Here is a 24,184-nt window from a genome sequence, read left to right on the forward strand (position 1 = left end):
AATATATTTCAAGTTTACTTATTATATGCAGCATAATTAAAATATGCCAATATTAATTGGATGTCACACAACACTTAACCTAATAAATGTAGCTTCCCTCTAATCCTTTATATGACACACAACTAAATAAAATGAAATCTAATTAATGTAACGATTAAATATGGAAACTAAGCAAAAATTAATTATGTAAACACAAAATATATAAATTATTGTGTGCCTATTACACAAGATAAAACAAAAAAGTATAGACCAACCTGGGTGCACAGATGCTTCCTTTCGGAGTATAGGCTGCCGAAAACATGGAAAAATGAACTTTAAAGGTCCATAGCTCCAAAACTATGGACCTACCGCAGTCGGGTCAAGACTTCACTTACGAACTAATATGTGCACTATCCAAACATCCATGGTTCACAATGCTAAGGTAATCACGCAACAATTTTTATACAGGGAGTTTGACTACCGGCATATAATTTGAAGTACTCACCTACTACCTCTATAGAAATTGTTATGAAACTACCGCAGAATTCTGAAACATGGATATTTGGATAGGGCACATACTAGTTCCTAAGTGAAGTGTCTACCTGACTACAGTAAGTCACATAGTTTTGGAGCTATGGACCTTTAACGTTCATTTTTGCCATGCTTTTGGCAGTCTATAACTCCGAAAGGGAGCATTTGTGCACCCAGATTGGTCTATACTTTTTGTCATATCTTGGTGTCAGGAATCACCTCCCAATGTTGTCGGTGTTGTTTTGAAACGCCCTGTATAAGCCATCATATACTTAAATACTGGCAAGTTACACCACCTCCAAATGACGAATGATTCTAAGCTAAATTCCAGACCGATTTCTCTCCTTATGAGAATTATTTTTTTGAAACAGAGAATGAAAAACAAAACAATTTACATTCAAAACAAAGAAATGATCTAGTTCATCACAGCGCTTTTTTTTATCAATCATTGCGGATGTGGCAATACAGCACCGAAGTCTAACTGAGCAGACAATTACTGCCTCAAGCTAATGTAAAGGGTCGTTTGGACACGTTTTTGGACACATCTATTAGTAGGATGAGGTAGGAAGTAGAAGCAAGCATTGGTTAAATTAGAAATAAGGAAGAAAAGCAACCTTACAACAGATTCGAATCCTTAGCCTCCAAGTTAGTAGACTAATGCGGTAACCATATACGCCACATAGCCCTATATGGACATTCTGTTCACGTTTAGTTATGCTTGCTTATGTGCGGTATAAAAATATATTTGTTTTTTCATTCATTTTTTAAAAAAATGTTTCAAGGAGGAACTCGGTTGAGAATATTAGTTATTAGCGAGCCGTCGTTTGACATTAGTTATTGAAGAAAGAAAAATCTTGATTGGATGCACTTTGCAATCGGTTACTACGAAGCAAGGTCCCAACATAAGCAGTATTCGAGCAACTTATATCCTTTCCAGGGGTCTATATTCCCAATAATTGTGGTCAAAAATAGATGAAATTCAATGTTTTTCAAGAATTTTACGCCCTTATATGACATTTTAAAGCTAATTTGCATAAAAAGTAACCAGAATTTGTTATTTTTCACAATTGTTAGCGTGGAAAGTCTATTTCTTGTAGAAAAAAAGTTTTTTTTTTTTTTAAATAAACGTGTAAGGGGCAAAAATAATTTTTCAATGCTTATGTTATGTACAAAACTTATTGAAGAAAACGAAGTTCATTTCTTATCAGTGTGCAGGATACTAATTTCATTTTTTTGTGAATAGTTATACTATGTATGTGTGTACTTTTTAAAAATCTAAGATTCATTTTTTTATCCCTACACAAAATACTAATTTCATTATATATATATATACCGGTATATATTTGTGTATGTTAGATTTACACTAAACTGATTTGTCTCACTTGATAAGTAATTATTTCAGTATCGTCTCGAAGATTTTGTACATCTCGTCTTGAGTCATATACTTTTACGATTTGTGTTGACAAAAATACTTTTACGTTTACGCTACCGTATTGATACACCTACAAATTTTGCATAAGTTTCATTTAGATTTCAGTATTTTTACGTATCTTGTATGGATTTCGAAGGAGTCTCAACTCGTCTCGTCTCATGAATGAACAAATATGTAGACTTGTTTGATCACATCTCGTGAATTAAATGGTTGGAATATCATGATTGGTTTAGGAAATCTGTAGAAGTTGTTTTGTATCGTTTCGCGATTGAACTGTCCTGGACTTCGATTTTTTTGTTCTCTCGATTTCTCAAAAATGAGGCTACGAATTATTTGCTCTGTCTTCAAAACCGAATGATTGTATTAAATGGACCATGTTTCGTCTTAAAAGATTATAGTGAAACTAATGTTACAGAAAATGTATTTGGTTCTTTTGGAGAAATATGTTACAGCACATATTTGGAGACATTAAATCTACCTCGGCTTGCTTCGTTTCATGTTGACAAACGTACTGACCTACCATGTAGTCGTTGTTCAGGATCAGGAAATCTATCTTCTTTCTTTGGAAGGAAAACGCTTGACCCGAATCGCGACGGTTCTAGGAAAGTTCTGATTTTGTCTTGAATTTAAAAAGCATGCTTCTCGTCTCGTTTCGTGGAGCAATTTGTATGCTTACAAGGGAACATCTTATATTGATAGTAGCGTTGCCAAATAAAACAATGTGCGATCGATAGAGGAGTGAAGAAAAGTAAGAAATCCAAAGTTTTACGGGCCGACACGCAGAACACAGGACATACAGAGGAAAGAAAAATCTAGAATCATGTGAAGATAGCAATGCAAAAGATACACTGACGCAGAAAGAACTTTAAAATGATTAAAGTAATCAAAATGATATTTACACAACAGTATAGTAAAGAAACATTGAACCTACAGACATGCTTAATAACATTATATGTAATGCAGTGTTGCCAACTGAGCACAAAATGAAGTTTTGTTAAATGGCACGGAACAGAAATTGTAACATCTAGAAAATCTAATTAGGAGTAGAACCATACCTGTGAAGTCGTGATGTACAGTGTTGCCTACGTTTGAAGACAGGCCTATATGAATTCCTATATAAATATTGGATGTAGAAGAGAACATACAGTCCACGATTCTAACTAATTAAAACCAAAATATGTGGGTGACCACAAACAATAATATAATTACTGAAGCACGAATATAAGGGACGAAGCACAATGTCGAAGAAGGTTTGCCCAAGTGGAAAATCAGAATAGTATCAAACACAACACACAAAACTGAAATGATGCATGCTCTTGGATTGGCAATTGATTAGCAGACTCACGTTTCTGATGCACCTAATATTGTATCACCTCACACATTATTGGTAGTCAATTTTTCAGTGTTGCTGTTGATAAAGCGCTTCGCAGTGTGTTGCTAATGTATGTACTCTTCTACATCCGAAATTCATGTAGGAATTCGTATAGGCCTATCTTCAAATGTTGGCAACACGGTACGTCATGACTTCACGGGATGGTTCTAATCATAATTAGATTATCTACATGCTATAATTTGTGTTCCGTGCCATTTAACAAAACTTCATTTTGTGCTCAGTTAGCAACACTGCATTACATATAATGTTATTAAGCATGTCTGTGGGTAAAATGTTTGCTTACTATACTGTTGTGTAAATACCATTTTGATTACTTTAATCATTTTAAAGTTCTTTCTGTGTCAGTGTATCTTTTGCATTGCTATCTTCACATGATTCTAGATTTTCATTTCCTCTGTATCTCCTGTGTTTTTGGGTGTCGGTTCGTAAAACTTTGGATTTCTCACTTTTCTTCACTCCTCTATCGATTGCACATTGTTTGATTTGGCAATGCTACTATCAATATAAGATGTTCCCTTGTGAGTATTGAGTGGAAAAGAGCTCATGAATTGGACATTTCTAATGTGATAAAAGAATTTGCAGAAGCAAAAGTGAGAAAGAAATACTTCTGATTTTGCATACGATTTGTCGATTTGAAAAGCTGAAAATAGAAAAAAAAAAAAATGCTTATAAGGTGTTTCACAAGGTTTTTATAAAAATCATAACATACTACGTCCTACTCGTATATATATTCACTTGAAATCCTTTTGGCAATACTGGTTGATACACTACTATTTACTTAAATTACCACTACAAAAGAGTCCGAGTTTTACACGAGTATGTTTTTAGTGAACAGGATATTCTGTCCGGTTTACTTTTAAAAGGCATACCACAACGATATAAAAAGAAGAACGGTCACTGATAATTTTCGGTTTATGGCCGTTTCTGAGCATACGCATAAGTTATAGATGGTCATGTATGGGGCCTATTCGATGGGTGAGGGGGGCCTCACTAGGGATTTTGCCTAGGGGTGCCAAAAACCATCGTTACGTCACTCATTTGCATAATTAGGCTACTAGTGTAAAACCTCCAAAATTTGGATGATTTTCGATGTTTGTGATTTTGTAGCGTCCTTAGTTTGCCATATTACATAACAAGTGTGTAATTGTATATCTAGATCTGAAATATGTAAAAATCTGACGTAGTGTAATTTGGGGAAATAAAACTTTATGTTCGGATGGCAACACTGTTAAACTTGTGGGATCATAAAGTATGCCAAACAATGTTCTCCTGGTGATATATGCACAATAAAAGGTTTCCGCGTGTTTTGTAGACTACATCAGTTGAAGAGTTACAAACGCGTATCAAGATAAATTGCTCATCCTGTATATAATAATAATAATAATAATAATAATAATAATAATAATAATAATAATAATAATAATAATAATAATAATAATAATAATAATAATAATAATAATAATTAGAGGTAAAGGTGGTATTGTGGAACCCTGTTGGTAAAGTGGAACCCCTGCATATCGCAGCTTCCAAGCGCTGGAGCATACTGGAAAGAGCGAGAAATTATGCATTTAGTTGTCCTACAGCCCACTGCAGTGCTCGAGTTCAGTTTGATGAGACATATGCGTGCGGAGGAAGTTATTTTGATTTTCTTCTTTAGTGAACTTTTTGCAAGGTAACATTCGTATTGTAACTTGATGTACTTTTACTGTTTATATATACCAAATGATTTGCTTATCGTAATCTATCGTAGTTATAGGTTTTTCCTTTCCTTAATGGTCTAAGTTATCTTTCAAAAGTAATGCGTAAGAAGAAGTAAAAATCCAATATGTCGAAGGTCGTAATGTGGAACCCTACCTATGTTGGTAAAGTGGAACCCTCTGAACTTTTCCACAAATCACTAATTGGCGTTTTTATGCCATTCCAGATGCCCAGGAAACAATTAGGCCCAACCCGAAAAGTGTTTTGAAGAAATGGAATAGTGAAAATATGATTCATGCAATCAAAGATGTTCGAGCGAAGAGAACAGGAAGCCAGTTTCTTCAGAAGTGATCTCGTGTCACCTCAAGAAATCAGCTCAATGCCTGAGTTTACGAGAAAGCATTCTAATAGAGGACGGAAGGCATCCAGTGCGTTCATTCTTACAGCTGCACCTTACAAGTTAGCATTGAAGTGGACATTGGACAAAGCTAAGGGAAACAATGCAAAGCCATTGATGAATCTTTTCAAATTAAAGAAGAATGCAACAGATATAGAACAAAGGACAAAAACTAAATGTACACGAAAACTGTCAATTGAAGTTGCATCTGCGTCTGAAGACGAATCAATTGATTCTGGGGAATCAGCTTTAAGTATCCTGATTAGAGAGATTTTTCCGGACACTGACGATGCAGCGTGTATATTTTGCAGACAGTCATTTTCTGAAGACACTAGAGGCGAGTCGTGGATTCAATGTGTAAGTTGTGAATTGTGGTGCCATGTTGATTGTTCGGACTGTGAAAAGGACATATATATCTGTGACTTTTGTCAGTAAATAGACCGTAGAGAGCTTTTTCTACATGATCGACAATAGCGTGGATTGCCTTTCGTAGACCTATTACGGGAAATATAAACCTAGATACCTTAATAAATGAATACATTTGTTGTATATACCACCCTGTATTTCACTTGGTAAAATTTTTAATTCTATAAGTATACTGATATTGGGGTTTCACATTACCACCTTACTTTTGAAACGACCGAATTTGGAGTGTTTATGAGAATGTGAATTATTTTTATCTAAGTATGCATATTATCTGAATTTGATAGTATGTAGCACTGGCAAACATAATACAGATTATGTGTACAAGGTTTGGGTGTATTTTACGTTCTCTATAAAATTTTATGTGCCAGAAACAAAATGGGGTTCCACAATACCACCTTTACCTCCATTATTATTATTATTATTATTATTATTATTATTATTATTATTATTATTATTATTATTATTATTATTATTATTATTATTATTATTAATTATTATTATTATTATTATTATTATTATTATTTATTGGGACACTTTAGCAATTTGTGAAGTTACATCTGTCTCGGTTCGTATTTATAAAACATTTTTTCTTGTCGCCTGGTGGACTAGCTTTATGTCTAATTTGTGGGAGGACACATGTTGGCATATATAACAGTAGGCGGATGCAAGTTAATGTATTACTAGCTAAATCTTTTGACTTTATCCAGTAAAATGTGTATACTGCTTAAACACGACGGACAGAATGTATTGAAATGAATTCTTACAGAAGTAAACGTTTTGTTGAACGCAGCATTTTATGGTCTGTAGGATATGTCGGATGATGAACCAAGGACCTTATGAATCAAATCAGATGCTTTACCGTTACATGAATATACTCTCTATATATGACTATTTTTATTTATTGGAAGACTTTAAGTTATTTAAGTAGTTACAGCGGTCTTATTTCGTGTTTAAAAGCATTCTTTTGGTCTCTATCCTATTCTATTGCTGTCTCTATTAGCTACGAATTTCTCTGTCTTCATCACGTACCTGTACCTTATTATATGCAATCATTTCATAACGAAATTAACTTACTATGTTTTTTTTTTGTTTTTTTTTTTGGGGGGGGGGGGTACGAGTTGCATTCATGGGTATGGATTCACTTTACAAGGACTTACTCTTTCGGATATAAATATATGTTTGGACGTATGCCATGAAAACGACTGTGCAAAAAATATAAACTAATTTGTGCTAAGTAGTCACAAAAAGTGAGAATGCTTTTTAATCGACTCAGAGAAGAGTGTAATAGGGTAATCTGCCCGATAGTGCGTCTACAGGGAGTATGCGTGTGAGCGACGAAGCATAAGCGCGGAAACGAATATATGAAAAGAAAAATACTTGATATCGCATAAAATCACATAGAGCACTTTGTAATGGTTTCACACTTGTACATGTAACTATATTTCTAACTTAAATATATTATTCCTACATCGTGCAAAAATACTCTGGCGGTGGAAATTAGTATGTTACACAGTCGCCTTTGATATGTATACATTCATTTTAACTCTATTGTAGCTCTTGTAGTGGTTTCAAGCTTGTAATACAGTGAAACCTCTACTAACGGACACCTCTCATAACGGACATATTTTGTAATCCCCAAACACTGTAATAGGAAAAACCATGTTGACAAACCTCTCTAAAGCGGACACTCTCTAGTACGGACACGGACAGTCTTTTCTGTCTCTTATAGGTATTATTTACCTCCATATTACGAACATTTTCTCTAGAAACAAGTTGAAAAGTACAAAAAAGTACATTTTCAGTAATGCATACATGTATCACCAAGGAAGCATTGAAATAACCTTTTTCCTCATCAACTGGCTGTTCAGAAACACAGATGAAACGTCTTTGTTTAATAACACCCTCATATCCTTTGCTTGCATTTCACTCCCATCCAACCTATTTTAGAATCAAAAGTGATTGACAGTTGCTTGCCATGGCCATTTGGGATGACACGTCATTCTACTGTTCCGCTGGAATCAAGCAGAAGACATGTTTGGTATTTTTTCCGCGTATACGCATATTGTCTTTGTGCCTCTATTTGTAGAAGGAAATCTTTTTAAGTCATTCTGTATCGAATAAGCAATAAGGTGTAAGTTGTTGTGAGCTTTCGAAATGCCACGAGAAGCGCTAATGTTAAAATTGAATTGATTGAACTTTCGAAGAATACTGAGGTGTGCGAAGAATAGTTGAAAAATTTTGTATCGGTAAAACACAAGCACCTGAGATAATACAAAACCAAGACAAGTTAATAAAGTTGTGGTTTGAAAATGACAATGAAAATAGTGTCTCATTGCTTTGAACAAAGTTGGTGTGCAAGTGAATGGTTTTGTAGAGTGCGGAATGAAAAAAAATTCCTGTGTTAGGGTCGATGCCAAAAGCTAAGAATTTGGACGTAGCAACAGAAATGGATGTTTCAGATTTCAAGGTCTCGAACGAGTGTTTAGAGAAGTTTCGGATTAGATACAAAATTTCTTTCAAAGTGATTTGTGGAGAATCCGCAGATGTCGACATGCCCACAGTCATAGAACTGTTTGATAAATTACCTTCAATAGTTAGTAATTACATATCACCTTGTTTACTAATTTACGTAAGAAAATATCGAAACCTCTCTATAGCGGACAATTTTTGATTCCTCAAGGCTGTCCGCTTTAGAGAGGTTTCACTGTATTATACTTTTGGTTTCAAGGACGGAACCTCACTGACAAGGAATTTTTATTCAGATCTTGGACTATTAAGACAGAATATACAACACATATCAAGTAAACCAAGTAAAGTGTAATAGGGAATACAGTTTCAAGCTGCCTAAAATAATACCTAAACCCTACTTCTGGGTTAAAGAAAAAAAGAAAAAAAATATTAAACAAGCCAAAACTAGTGTGCGGTTAAAAGAAAAAAAAAAGCTTGCACATGTGAATTGTATTGTCCCCCAATATTCAAAAGTTAGCGACAATAGTGATTAAAGTATAATATAAAATAGTAGGGGAGACCGGGTATGGTTATAACACGTTTTGGTTCTAACAAAGCGAGTAGTTTCTACGCTAATCACTAGATGTGGTTCATGTTCCAGTCAAAACACAAGCTCTTCATGCACGTTCAGTCACTGTTTTTGTGTGAGGTAACACGTGTTCGTCTTGAAGTTGTCGCGGTTTTGGTGTTTTTTGGGCAAGTAAGTAAATTTTCTATATCCCAGAAAATATGTAATATTACAATATGTGTGCGAAACATTTAGATAATTTGAATAAAATATTAAAAAGGATACTAATGAGTATTTGTTTATGTACGGAAACCAAACACAGAATCAACACAATTTTGCAAGTACTCTGGCAAAGATGGCTACCGCAGTATGAGGTTGGTTGTAACAAAAACAAATGGGTCTGGTTGTAACGCTGTTACAATCAGCCCCCACAAAGTAAAACAATGTATATGTAATTAAGTTTGTATTATTTACTTGAAAATTGTTAAATGAACATTGTTCCCCCCCCCCCTCTCTCTCTCTCTTTCGTTCTTTGAAAAGTATATCCGCAGCTATGAAGGATACTGGTTTTACCTTTCTATTGAAGCAGATGTAATTTTAATCTGTAATAGTGAAATGTATGGTACATCTTGTCATCTGACGAAGACAGTGATAACGCAATTTGCCTAGTTTAACGCAATTACTTTCCAAAAGTGCGCCAAGAGAAATGGATTCAATGTAATTTTTGTCATGGATGGGCTCATATTGTCTGCACCACGGTGACGGTGAATACAAATGTCACAACTGTGATTCAAATGATTCAATGTAGGTAAAAGTAAAAGTAGACTAGGTAACTGAAAGTGTAAAATTTGAGTGTTGAAGTGCATAGGGTACTAGAGTAGATGTAGATGTGCATAGGGTCTAGTACTATGTTTCATATTATGGTTATTATAACAAATGATCTGTAGGAATTTTTAAGTTAAAAGAAGTATGTCAAGGCTAGTTAGGGTTACATTTCTTTAGGTAAACCTGATATGTAAAAGGCAAAGTAAACCTAAATATATCATACAATTCTGTTCATTCATCAAAGTATTAGCTATTTTATTGTATGTATACTGTAAACTGTAGACCTAGCTATCCATTTGCTAGAGAGTTATATATATATACATGTAAAAAAAAGCGCAGTACTTTCATTAGTCATACAGTTCTCTAATGTATTCTGTCACTCTCTGAACCTGTAACAGAGGAACATATTAAATATCGGTCTTATAATCTAATTTTGTGTTAATATTGTAATATATGTAATAGCAAGTGTATCCACTTACCAAAGATACAACGCGTCACAACGAACCCCAATCACTGTTACAACCAACCTCAACGTCGGGGTTGGTTGTAACATTTGGATAGTCTTTGTTTTTCCACTATATCTCAGCAAATACTTTACATTATCTGATATTTGCTAGGTATTTTGAGAGAAGGATGTCCAAACTTCCGATCACGTGCAAAAATTCGTATTTTTCTTCAATTGGAGTCTAGTTATGGATAAAAATGTAAAATGTGTTACAACCATACCCGGTCTCCCCTAATATGCATTTTGTATCGATTCATGCGAATCGCTACGAGGTGGGGCCCAAGGACAACTTTCCATACTATTCTTCGAAAAACAAAATGCAACGCCAATTGTGAAACATGGAATTATAAGTGCTACATCGATTCGCAAACTGAAATAGCAATTTCGTTGCGATGATGCAAACATATAAGTAATGAGGCCCCAAGGACCTGTTGTTGTAAACAAATGTGGTCAAATGAAAATGAACGTATAAAAATTTATTTTTATGGCTATCTGGCACCTCTGGTTACACCAATATGGCTAGTGCGCGCAATTAATATTTTTGTAAACATTTGAATCGAGTTTCAGAAATTGAATTATATAGCATTCGTTCACCAAGATACTTGTAAGTTATGAAAAAGGAAATTGTACAATATAGTGTACTAGTGCTAAGTTAAAAAGAACAGTTTATATAAGAGTAAAACATATTTCTTTAAGGAACACAGTCACTTGGTGTATTGCGATACTGCACGTAAGAGTAGATGAATGTTAGGGTCGCCAACATATAGGGGAAAAATTAAAGCACTTTAATTAATTATTTCCTCAATTAATTTTGTTGCATCCGCCCATGAGTTGGGTGCAGAGTTACAATTTAATACGCGTACACACATGCCATAAACAATAGTATACGTACAGGTGTGGAAACTCATTGCACAATGCTTTTTCAAAAATGCTACTTTTACTATAATCACAAGAATTAATTATTCATAAGTAGAATTGCATTTTTCAGCACAGATTCATTTATAGAGGGCTTGAACGGAATCGGTGTAAAAAGTTTCTTTGCAGTAAAATTAGGTACAGATTAACTTTAGGATGGCTGGATATAAAACGAACACACTTTAAAAATACCAACCAACTTGTGCTAGGTGGCCAATCTTATCTAACCGAGTCAGGGCAGAAGTATGGCAGGGGTGAAGGGATGCGCCTGTATTAAGCCGGGTAGTCGGCGATGGTGGGTATAGTCCCAAAGTAGGATTTATTATTATTATTATCTACATTTTACTGCCTTAACCAATTAAATTAAAACTTATTATAGAGTAGTCGCAACTTTGCCTCGGTTTTTTTTTAATTTCCTTTTTATTTTTAATTCATTTTCTCTCTCTCTCTATTCGGCTGTGTATTTCTCAGCGGTCTGAGGCGAGGTAATTTTTATAGCAGGGTAACTTAATACCTTACACCATGTACTTCTTTATTCTTTATTACTTTTTATTTTATTTTTATTACAAAGAAAGAAAAAACTAAAACGATAGAAACAATTAATGCATAAGATGCATATAATTTACCTCGTAGGATCTGATGTAATGTTATATATCTTGTGTAAACGAGGATAATGGGAAAATACTTCATGTGGAATAAGAACACATTCCTCGCGTGTGCAGAGCTATACAACACTTCTATGATCACTTTGTACACTTCTTTCATATAGCTCTCACTTCATCATGTCTTCCTTTTTCCTTATGGGGTAAAATACAGTATCTTTTCCACTGACAACCGACCACGCTCGAAAAGTGTTCTGATTCTTGCTGCTTTTTCCCAATAACATCTCACACTATTGAATCTTGCATTACATTCAAAAATGTAATTTGCTTTATTTTTCCTTATCAAAACATCTTTTCTAAACTTTCGATTCGCACAATTCAAGCATATTTTCCAGACTGTAGACATTTAACCGTACACACTAATCACATTCCGCACAGTTATTCACCATTTTTTCTATATACTCCCTCGATGGGATAACTTCCTGCCTGCTTCAGTGGGGTAACATGCGCCATGGCAAAATAGATCCGTCATCACCATCACCAATATTCATAAATAAATATGTACTAATTTCTACGCTTTTCTTATTTTATCACACACTGCAACAACCACCCTCATCAATTCGTCCTGGTAAAATTCTTAAAATTTTCAGTTATCGCGGCGGGGCTTAACTTAGCTTAAACCCTCACTTCCAGTGCACGCATAATAAGCCACCAATTGTGTCGATTCTTTTAATTACTGTCATGCAATCCTCACATTCCTCACGTTTAATACTCTTTTTTCGATAAATCTAATTCGTGTAACAACTTTATCAAATATCTTCTGTACAAACCTAATAGTATTAAAAACTGAAGTTTTAGTATTCCATCACACCCCGAAGTCCTTCCTTTTCGTATTTTAGGGATATCTAACTTCCGCGTCAATTTATTTTGATACTTTTATACGATATCTGTCAATCCAGCTGATATTCACAAGTTCACTATTTATACAATATAATAGTATGATAGTCCCCGTGCTTACGTCTTTGTAACTGTTATCATAGCTCATCATGAGTTACGACACTGCTTTCACTTTCGGATACCCTGCATAATGGCTTCCTGGCAGGATTTCTTGTTTAACACCTTCCTCTGTTTCTCTGTGACTATGCATTTTACAGGTAATAAATTAATTAAGCACTAACCTTGTATCCCTAAACAACATTTCTGTCTGGGTTCTTCCTAACTCCTATTAACTGCTATTTCTTTTCTTGAATTTTCATCCACGTTGGGGATATTCTTGACACTTCAAAGTTAAAAATTTGACGAAACACTAATCGCTCTTTTTGCAGTTTCTAGACCCTCGTCCACTGTTACTACTGGTACACTTTTGTAAATAATTACTTATAACATGTAGACGCTTACAATTCAATTTTCAGGGAGAGAAGCCCAGAAGAGAAGGTTACACAAAAAGTTTTAATTTTGGAGTGTCAAGTATTAAATCGTTGATTGAAATGTAAGAAAAGGCATACCAGCAAAAGAGAAGTTGCTTAGGAAGACCCGGAGAGAGTTTTATAAAAGAAGAAATATTCCTTCGACTAGGGTGGGTCGTTTTGCTTTTTTTTCTTTTTCTTTTTAAACGGAACGAAATGTAATACCTGGCAAAAGTGGCCCACCCACATGGACATTACAGGTATAGATTTTTTTTTTAAATCAGATAATATCTTCTGTGACAACTATTGCCTCAAAGTTTCAAAATTCCGCTGAAAATTACAAAAAATACCAAAATTGTTCATTATTTTTAGTTATGTTAAAGTAAACATATTTTTGGCTTTATACTATGCCAGATGCTATGAAAACTGATATTCAAGTCTCAAAATGCCAGTTATATGCCCCTGCGGTGGGATAGGGGTGCCTACTCTGGGGCCGGCAAAGGGGGCAAATTCAGTACAATTAAGCGTTTCTACAGCTATTTTCGTCCTTGCCTTTTCCTTCTACTGGTGGTTCATAGTGGTAGCAGAGCATTGTTATTTTTCACCATGACACTCCCGCCCCTCCACCTCACAATACTGCAACGCCCTTCTCCTGTCCCGATCTGCGTAACTCAGCGTCACTGTCAGGAACGAGCCGGATATGCTTCAAATTGGGCGCCATTTCTCAAACGCTATATTTGGTTACTGTTGCCTTCAGCTTATATGAATTCGCCGTTACAGATAATAGTTTGCTAAACACTATTTTCACAGAAAATTCTGTATTTCTTTTTTTAAAAGTCAATATTATTTATTATATCACGAAAATGACTTCAGTGACAATGAAGCAGACCTTGAAGAGAAAGCAGAGGAAAGCTCTTCTGAGGAAGAGACCAAACCCAGAGACAGATCATCTAAACCGAAGCTAGATTTGACTGAAACTGCTATGATTGCTCAGAGATACAATGTAAGCAAAAGGGCTGTGGCACATATAACATCAACTGTGCTTCAGACAGCTTTAAAGGCTGGAATTATAACCTCTCAACAATCTAGCAACATAACTCTGCTTTAATTGTGGACAGGAGAAAAATGAGGCGTGCGCAACTTAAAGTTGCTCGGAATTTAAAAGTAAGTTCTAGAAATAATGACCCATTAAAAGCCTATACTTTGATGGTCAAAGGGAAGACACTGAAACACACGCAGGCATAGTTAGAGAAGAGCACTTATTACTTGTGGCTGAACCTAACTCTCAATACGTTGGTGACGTGACACCATCCTCTGGCTCTGGCCATGACAAGACCACGGCTATTTTCGAGTACATTATGAACCAAATCGAAGGTGGCTTTGATGAAATAGAGGTTCTTGGGTGTGATGGAACAAATACTAACACTGGTTGGAAGGGAGGTATTCGTCGAAAATTAAAGGAATTAACAGGCTATTTGTCTCTTGCATTTTAATGAACTGCCTTTCCAGCTCTCTTCACCCATATTGGCGCTAATTCAAGCCCCTATTCTTACACAGGTTCCCTAGGTTCAAAACTATCTGACTGTGAAAAGCTTCCAGTGGTCTTGTACCACCAGTACCATAACTGTACCACCAGTTCTAAGGACGGTATCAAACAAATAGCTCATGGTCAACCTTTCACTTTCTGACAACATTGTGCCAGAATAGTCCTCCATCGTCTATCCATGCCACACGATGGCAGTAGAACGGATAGTGAAATTAGTCACTGAAGCAGCCTCTCGAGTAGGTGGCAGTGATGCTCGGGACGGGATGATCAGGTCAACCTTACTTTCTACGCAAGCTGTGTCTAAATTGCAATCAAAGTCCCAATTTGTGACAATTTTTCCTGACAGTGACGAATTGGATTAGTTTATCCGTCCCTATATATGATTGGTTGGTTGGGTAGCGCTGGCGCAGGAGCCCTAGATACAGCCACCTCCACGTGGCAGTATCTGGGACGCTTGCACAGGCTATATGACCAGGTGAGCGAGGACCTGCACAACCGCTTAAATGTACTGAATTTGCCCCCTTTTCTGGCCGCAGAGGAGGCATCCCTATCCCTCCAAGGGCACATAACTGGCATTTTTATACTTGAATGTCAGTTTTCTAAGCAACTAACATGTATTTAACCAAAAAATGTTTACTTTAACATAACTAAAATTCATGAAGAACTTTGGTAATTTTTTTTTCTAATTTTCAGTGAAATTTTGAAACTTTGAGGCAATAGTTGTCACAGAAGATATTATCCGATTTGAAAAAAAATCTATACCTGTAATGTCCATGTGGGTTGGCCACTTTTGCCAGGTATTATATTTCGTTCCGGAAAAAAAAAATGGTAAAACGCTGCACCCTAGTGGTGACCCTACGTAGCATAGTCACTAACGCACCTACCTTTTGGTACGAGCGCTCCCACGTTCGATTCTTGGCGGGAAACTCGGTGGAAAAGGTGTAACAGCTTTTTCAGTCCAGCTATCCTCTGTTTTTTTCCTGGGATCTCCTTATTCACAGCAGTTAAATCCCGGGATGGACCTAATAATGGTCCTAGGCTGCTTCCTTCCTTCCCCAATTCCCCGGTCAGTGTGATCGTCGAAAGATCCTTCATTATATGAGAGGCTAAAATGGCCATAGATGCCAAAGACCGAGAAATCTTAATACCTAATACAAACCCTAACAAACTTAGTGCTTATTTAAGATCCCCGCATATTTATGTTACTTATTCACTGTATTATCAAATTAATATTACATATTTCTTCTGTAAATTTTACAAATATCTGGACCCTTACAATAAATTGTTATCCGTACAAACTTTTGCTATTAAAACGATAGGTCGTGAGATAATCACACATCAACCTATATTGGGTGATAACTAAAATCTAGAATTGAATCTGTCCTGATTAAAAGCAAGGCGAAGCCGGTGGGTCTGCGAGGAGGTGTGTCCGGAGGGAGCAGAGCGTTAGCGAAGGTTAGTATGCACATAAGAGAGGACAAGTACAAAAAGCACGCACCATCCTTTGCGGTCACTACAATCTAGACTTGTATTTTAATTGCATAGTGATGAATATTTATTGATGGACGATATAGGATAGATATCACATAATTAAATAATAGTTCTCCCTCTGTACTGTGACGAACTTGCTTTTATTTGTGAATAATAACGCTCGGCATTTTTTTTTTTTTTTTTTTTGTGATATTATTAGAACAAATACCAGTGTTTGTCTGATTAGTGGTATATATAGTGATTAGTGGTAATATACAGTATATACAAATATTAGTCTTTTTTTTCTAAAGTGAAGCTATGATGTCATTCCATTTATCTTCTAAATTACATTAACAAGATTTAATTAGCGGAATAGCAAGTAATTATTTTTCAGATAATCCTGTGTTTTTATAATTTCTAGAGTAACAATTTTTAACAATGATTATTTAAAAGTCCAGTTCTACACCCAGAATTGGTGCTGGGAAAGATCACAGAGCTGACAGATATTATTCATGAATAAACAGAAGTGAGTCATCGAATGCAGAGGAAGGTCTATTAATTATGCAGAGGAGGGTCTAGTAATGAACCTAAATTTTAGTGCTATTTCTATATTCATAGATGACCTACATGTTCACCGCGTACATAGTTGAGATTCTTCAGCATCGCTCTCCCTTTCTGGTGCTTCATCAGAATGATTTCTAAGTTAAATAGTGAAGACGTGGGTTCTTTACATTCTAGGTTTTAGCAGCTCACTCAGCAAGTCTGAGTCTGACTGACACATTTATAAGTCAGTGACTACCGGAATTTCACCAGACAACAGAAACACTTTATCAAAATATTGGATGTCTGCTGCTTAGTTTTTATAAATATGATATTTTTTTTTTTCGATATAAACTAATGAATTCTTTTTCTGAAGATTAGCACTAGTTTCGATGTTTTATAGGGGTCGTAAACAAATTTGGAAGTGAAAAGAAATATCGTTGAGTGAAGTAAGAAATTTCAACCTTCAACTCATAAAATCAAATTATATATATATATAGGTGAAAGAAATAAGATTGATAAGCAATGTTTATTTACCAGTACCAGAAATTGATGCATTTTAAATCAAATTAATAAAATAAGTGGAAACACTAATTGCATTGATTGCCTTTGTAAGATTTTTATGGAACAGTTTCGGCCACCTAAACTTGTGACCATGTTCACCAGCAAAGTTACCTACATTAAGATAGAATTCTGTATACACATAATTTGATTTTCAGTGCAAGGATGCATAGTTGGAAATGGAGAAGAATCACTCTTAGACTGTGCTTCTTTTTCTTCATGTAGCTAATTTACATCATATAAAACATGAGTGCAAAAAAAAAAAAAAAAAAAAAATATATATATATATATATATATATATATATATATATATAGTTAGTTAGTTAGTTAGTTAGTTAGTTACAAACAACCTAAACACTTTGAATGTAGCAGTTGAACTATTTATATCAATGTTTTGTCGTAGTCGTTTATGTTTTGTATGTTGCCAGATAAAGCTGTAGGCATGAGACGATTTTACCAACTCTTGACAAAAAACATTACATTTTTAATTTGGTTATTCCCCCGAAAATCGTCTATGTTTGACAACACACAAAACATATACAACAATTACGGCGAAAGATTTTCAATAATTCAGCTGGGACATTCAAAGTGTTTAGTGTATACTCAAAAAACTTGTATTTAAGTGTTTCTTAATGTTCACATAATCAATAAGTTGACATATTAATAAATACTGTTTATATTTTTTTGCAGTCAAGTTTAATATGAAGTGCATTAGTTACATGAAGAAAAGAAGCACAGCCTAAGAGTGATTCTCACATTTTGTTAGTATTTACAGGACTCTCACGGTGTTACCTCTAAATTATCACTTCTTTCACAAAGAAGTTAAAAATTTCTACCTGAACAACCAGTTTAGCAAGAGATCTCTTCCCAATTGTGAAACCTTGCAGTAAAAGTGCAAATTGTGTTATAAAGTGATTTGATCTTAATGTAGGTAACTTTCCTAGTGAACAAGGACACAGCGTAAGTGGCTGAGACTGTCCAGTAAAAATCTCACAGACACAATCAATGGAATTATTTTTTCTTTAATTATTATTAATCATTGCGTAAGATACCGGTTTGTACGCATAGAGGAATTGTGATACCAGGAAAATTTTATGGACGACTACTGAACAGAAAGTAATGCTGTTACAGGGTGTCTACTAGTCTGGAAAACTGGAAAAGTTAGGGAATTTTCTCTATATTTTGGAAATTTTTGCTAAAGTTAGGTTTATTTCATTGGTTTTACATTTTATCTGCACAACGTTTGGAAAATGACTTTTCGCTACAGTAGAAGTCATCATACAGTGAAAGAAGATAACACTTGTTCTGATCTTGTTGATTTTATTGTAGCGATAAATTGGAGTCTAACTATGTGTGGTTAACTCTTAGTATATAATATAATGCGTACCTACATTAGTTAGATTTAAAACTCCTCCATTTTCTCCACATTCTATTTTCATTGCAGTTTGGCGTTCCGCGTATCTTTTGTGATGCTTATTATTATTTTGTAGGTAATTTCTGTGAATATTTTTGGTATACTTGTAACTTTTTAATAAGATTTTTTTTTATTTTATTTATTTATTTATTTATTTATTTTTAGCAAGTGCTCATATTTTTATAGAAAACGTGAATGTAGTAGAGAGAGCTCAGCGGTTATTACCACACTTGAAGAAGTATGTCGATTCAGTTTCAGGTAGTAATCGAGAACCATCTTGTGACAGCTTTAAAATTGTTGAATCATGTCTGGAATATTCTTTGCTTGGAGCTAATTTAGCTTTCTTCCAAACCGTGCTGCAGACATTCAGCCTTTCCTTGCAAAATTTCAGTAAGACTCACCAATGCTTCCATTTCTTTATGGTGAAATACTTAAATTTCTGAAGTACCTTATGATTAGATTTGTTTTAAAAAATAAATAAATAAATAAATTGTGATTAAAGCAGCAATTGTGATTAAAGCAGCAAGTTCTGAAGACCTGATGAAGTTTGCCTAGAAGATTATAGTAAGGATCTATGTTCGGCTAAGCAGGTTGATATCGGATTTGCAACACGTACCGCATTAAAATTAGAGAAGTTATCTGAACTGGACATCTTTCGTTTCCGGAGGGATTGTTTGCATATTTTAACAGGTTTTTGTAGGAAGATTCTGTGTAATAGAAATACAGACTTACTTATGGTGCTGCATACCTCTCTCCCGATTCAGTTGTAAACAAGAGACTTGGGGAGGAACAAATAACCGTAGCATTGGAAGTGCTTGTAGAGAATCATTTGTCTGGCCCTGCTACTGATGAAGTAAACGATTCGACAGTGAAATTTGTACTCAAGATTCAGTTATCACAAGAATGAAGAATTCTGACATGACTAAGGATTGTTTAGATCACTTGTGATTCTTCATTCTTGACAACACTAACACTAACAATAACTTTTCAGCGTTCGTTAAGAAAATTCTAGTGTTATCACACCTAAATGGCACATGAAAAAAGACTTTCAGAAGGAAGCAGACAACAACTTTAGGCAGAGAAAAATCGTTCAAAAGAAAGAAAGAGAGCAGCTGCAGAGTTAGAAGAACTGAAGAAAGAGAAAGAAAAAATCCTTGAGAAATCAGCAAAAGAAATCAACGAAGCTGATGAAAACATGAAAAATTTTAAGAGAAAATCCAATAACGTGATCATAATTGGAAAGCTTATGTAGATTTTAGTGTTCTAGATTATAAAAATATTTTGCATGTAGTATTCTAGACAGAAATACTAAATATAGAATACTTTTATAATCTAGAATACTAAAATCCACAATGTTTGTCAGTATTTGTATCTCGCAACGACATTCTTGTTAGTATCCATATATATCTTTGTGTATTGTCGTATATGTATTAGCCCTACTTTATGTCCTGGAGTAATAATAAATGTAATAGAAGTAAATCATTTGAATAGTCCAGTTTATGTAACTGATTGTACCTAGCAAATACGTGGTATAAAATGTAAAATCTTTATACACGCATTTTTGTGTATTATTATGTATGTTGTGTCATTCACACTTTTTGTATTTGCAAATTAAATATATATTGAAACAAGGTATGGTTGTATTGAAAGAAGGAACGGAGAGAGGTAGCTATAAGGGGAGATTGGAGGTCATTAAAAAAGACATTGTATTTAACAATATTGTTCTTACCAGGAATAAATATGTACGTATTTAAGCGTTGTTCATATTGTTAGAACAACTGTCGCAACTAAGAGAACAGATATTATAAAACTAGTGGCTACTTGCTAAAATATGTTCTGTTTTGGTCTAGAAAACCTGGAAAAGTCAGGGAATTTTATCTGTCTGAAATAGTAGACACCATGTGTTAGTACAGTAGTAAGAAATCAATGCTGTTAGGAAGAAGATAGCGGCTTGTAAAATCACAGACAATAAGTTTTCTGAAAAAATGTGCACTGAAAAAGGCAATAACGTTTTGCCAAAACGTTCACATTTAGATAATATTAGGTACTTTTGGGGTAAGTAGCTTTTAATGGATGGAAGATATTTTGTTCTCCGTACCGTTAATATTCCTATTAGTTACTACTTTGTAAAAATGAAATGTTTTTTTAGTTTGACGTCCCACATTTATGTCTTTTAGGTTAAAGGAGACGGGTGATTAATGACAGTGAATAATGGTGAAATTACATTTTTGTGTTCTCCCCCTGGGAATCGAAAGCAAGGACACACGCGCTAACTAGTAAATCAGTGGGGAGGGCTCTACTACTTTCTAGCAGAGTAACTTAATATTACTGCCGAATAGTTACGTTATTTATTGATTTATTTATTTATTTAATGTTACTATTTTTATGTATTTATTTATTTTTCAGACGTGACTACAAGATGAATTTTCTTAGGAATGCTTTTACAGCATGGACTCAAGCTCCATTGATGAATGCATTTTCAATACTAGAAAGTAAGTACATTATATTAATTATCTGGTAACCTGAATAATATTCCTTCCAGTTGTCTTGTTTTTTCCTCCGATATTTCCAATGCACTGTTCGGGCATTCTGTCTCAAGGTCACAAGGGTTTAAGTCGTTATTTCTTGGGAGTCTTCATGTTATTCTTGTATTTCAACAGTGATACAACAAAAAATATATTACACATTATATTTATCTATAATTATACTTAGTCTACCTGGTTTAATATGTACACTCACGTCCAAAATGATTGTCGTATATCTATGATGGTCTTCTTGTAAGAATATAATTTGATAATGATTTTGCAGGGTACTTTTAAAACTGATACTACGTGTATAATCGGGAAATGTATATTTGTGGTAAATTTCATAGTAAAAGAATTATAAATACGAAAATTAGAATGAGTAAAACAAAATGTTGCTAAATTGACAAGAAAGTTTTATTTTCGTTTTATTGTTCTTATTTACTCCTCTTTTGACATGAAATTTTCCAAATACATGTCTCAACCGATTATACACATACTAACATTATAGGAAATATTGGGCGAATTCGTAATTGAATTATATTCCTAGAACTACATATTTATAGACATGTGACAATAATTTTAGACATGAGTGTACATAATTAATATTTATACTTGTAATTTTTTTTAAAAACTAGTGCACTAGCTATTACCAAGACAATATAATTAGAAGGAACATTATTTAGGTTAGTAGATAATTGATATTACAATGTATTCCATATGCTATATTAGTAAGTACATTATATATAGGGTGTCTATAAAGTCTGGGTACATGGGAAAAAGCACATTTTAGTTAATTTAATGTTAATGAATAATATTTTCAACATGATTTCCGTGCTATTCAATGCATAATTTGATGCGCTTTGCAAGATTAAGGTGAACTCGATGAAATAGGTCTGAATTGCTGTCGATTTCAGCACACTGACTGCTAATACGTTCTGTCGGTGGTTTAACTTTCTAAATTCTAATCTTTATCGAGTAAACTTTCTCTTTCGGCATATCCCAGGAAAAGAAATCAAGGGGAGAAAGGTCTGGCGAACGAGGGGCCCACTCCACATGACCTCTTCTCCCAATCCAGTGAGGAAAATTGTCATTCAACAAATCTCTAACAGCTGCAGCAAAATGGGCAGGGGTTCCATCCTGCTAAAACCAGTCTGGAAGTCCCTCACCCAAACGCTCAATTTGAGGCATCAATTTGTCTCTCAGCATATTCAGATAAATCTCACCCGTTACATGTTCATCAAAGAAGAAAGGTAGCACATGAGCTTTCCACAAACCACACCACACCAACACTTTTTGGCAGCACTATTGTTTGGATGGACTCATCCAATGTGGATTACCTTGAGGCCAGTATCTAAAATTTTATCTGTTCACTTCACCATTCACATAAAACACAGCTTCATCACTGAACAACACACAGTCTTTGGTAAAATTGATATTTTTATCCAATTTATCTGCAAATCATTTAATCTGGAAAAACAAAAACAAATTATTAGAATTCCGTACGTACCCACCCGGTATATATATATGTGTGTTCACTTAGCCATGTATTACGATTTTTTAAAATTTATAATTTATTATTCTTACTACTTTGTTACTCCTACCAAGTCAACTTGTTGAACATGGGAACATTTAGAAAATGAAATGAAATCTTTAGTTTAACGTCCTACGTTTATGAGCAGTGGCGGCTCGTGACTATATGGAATGGTAGTGCCAAAATTGTGCAAGGTAAAAGAGCATATCCGTAAAATAAAAGCACAAATAACTCATTTTGTAATTATTTTATTACACAATATTACACAATAATTTTATCACACAATAGATAGGCAGATATAGAGTGTTAATGAACTTTACCGACAAGCTGTATGAGATCATTCCTCATATGAAAATAAGAGAAATAAATTATATAGGTTTGTAGTGAAAAGTGCATACTTTCAAGAGTTAGAGCTGCCCAAAATTGTGGAAAGCTACACTGCAACACGTGTTAATTCGAATTCGAGAAACTGAAGTGGCGGTCCATAGCAGCGTTAAGAAGTCACACATAGGCTATTCAAAAATGTCTAATTCAGCAATGTGAATGGGTGCTCAAGGGACCCCCTAGCGTGCATAATTTCCAGACGTTCTCCCAACAGAATCTTTAGGTATGCTTTACCTTCAAAGTGGATCCAAATTAGGCAAAAGTTAAGTCCTGAGAGTAGTGAACATGTAATGACTCGGTGGGATGTCAAAAGTTTTAGGGACCGTCAGCACTAGTCTCTCGTGTTCGGAATAATGCGTCCTGCGATGTTTTGTCACTCTTATACGTTTAAAAAAAAAAAAAAAAAAAAAAAAACCTGTTCAAGCGTACTGTTGACCTGTTGACTTTTATTTAAAAGGACAATATCTCAAATATGCACTAGGTCAGTGACGCCAGAGTTTGTCCAGCTTGCGTCACCTTCGAAGAAAACACACGGAAAAAAAAATTTACTATATCACAACCACAAATTGAACTGTTTTCCAAATAGATGTTCTTGTTAAATTGACGCAATTTTTCTTTATAATGGGTCATCTGCTTCATACACAATTTTAAATCAGGCATTAGCCTTCCTGAATTTTTATGAGTTAGTTTGTCTCATGTGATATCGACGAAAAACGTCGATCCCGATATATATATATATATATATATATATATATATATATTTTAAATGGAAAGTGGAAAACAGCGCTATAATGAAAGGCACATCAAAACTTGCAAAAAGATACATAATTCACATGGTACTTTATGCAATTATTGGTTTCTCTGAATCAAATCCAAATGACAAAAAATAATAACTAATATTTAGTTAGACAGTAGCTAGCTTGGAAATACTAGAATGCAAACAATTGAACCAGGAGTCACGTGATGCAATTCCAGGTGATTTCAGATCCGAAGGAAATCTCCCGCGTAAAGCCTGCCTAGACGATAGCACAAAAAGCTAGTTATTCTTCCGTACTTTCGTGCTGATTCCCGAGTAACACGCATGCGCA

The 24,184-nt window shown here is 34.6% G+C and overlaps 1 protein-coding gene across 2 annotated transcripts in view; it reads left to right on the top strand.

The window, feature by feature from the left end:
* Window positions 1-10,696: 10,696 nt before the first annotated feature.
* Window positions 10,697-24,184, top strand: part of tko (30S ribosomal protein S12 technical knockout) — a 59,396-nt gene continuing 45,908 nt past the window's right edge. Inside the window, exons 1-2 of one of the 2 annotated variants that reach the window (XM_081771635.1) lie at window positions 10,697-10,806; window positions 21,063-21,148. In XM_081771635.1, the coding sequence (XP_081627761.1) occupies window positions 21,076-21,148 (73 nt within the window). In that variant the 5' untranslated portion in view covers window positions 10,697-10,806; window positions 21,063-21,075. Of the gene's footprint in view, window positions 10,807-16,107; window positions 16,127-21,062; window positions 21,149-24,184 lie in introns of those variants that run through there. The other variant, XM_081771636.1, reaches the window with a different exon arrangement.

Source organism: Thermobia domestica, chromosome 9 (genome assembly GCF_964235325.1).
Source record: "Thermobia domestica chromosome 9, izTheDome1.hap1.1, whole genome shotgun sequence".
Classification (NCBI taxonomy): domain Eukaryota; kingdom Metazoa; phylum Arthropoda; class Insecta; order Zygentoma; family Lepismatidae; genus Thermobia; species Thermobia domestica.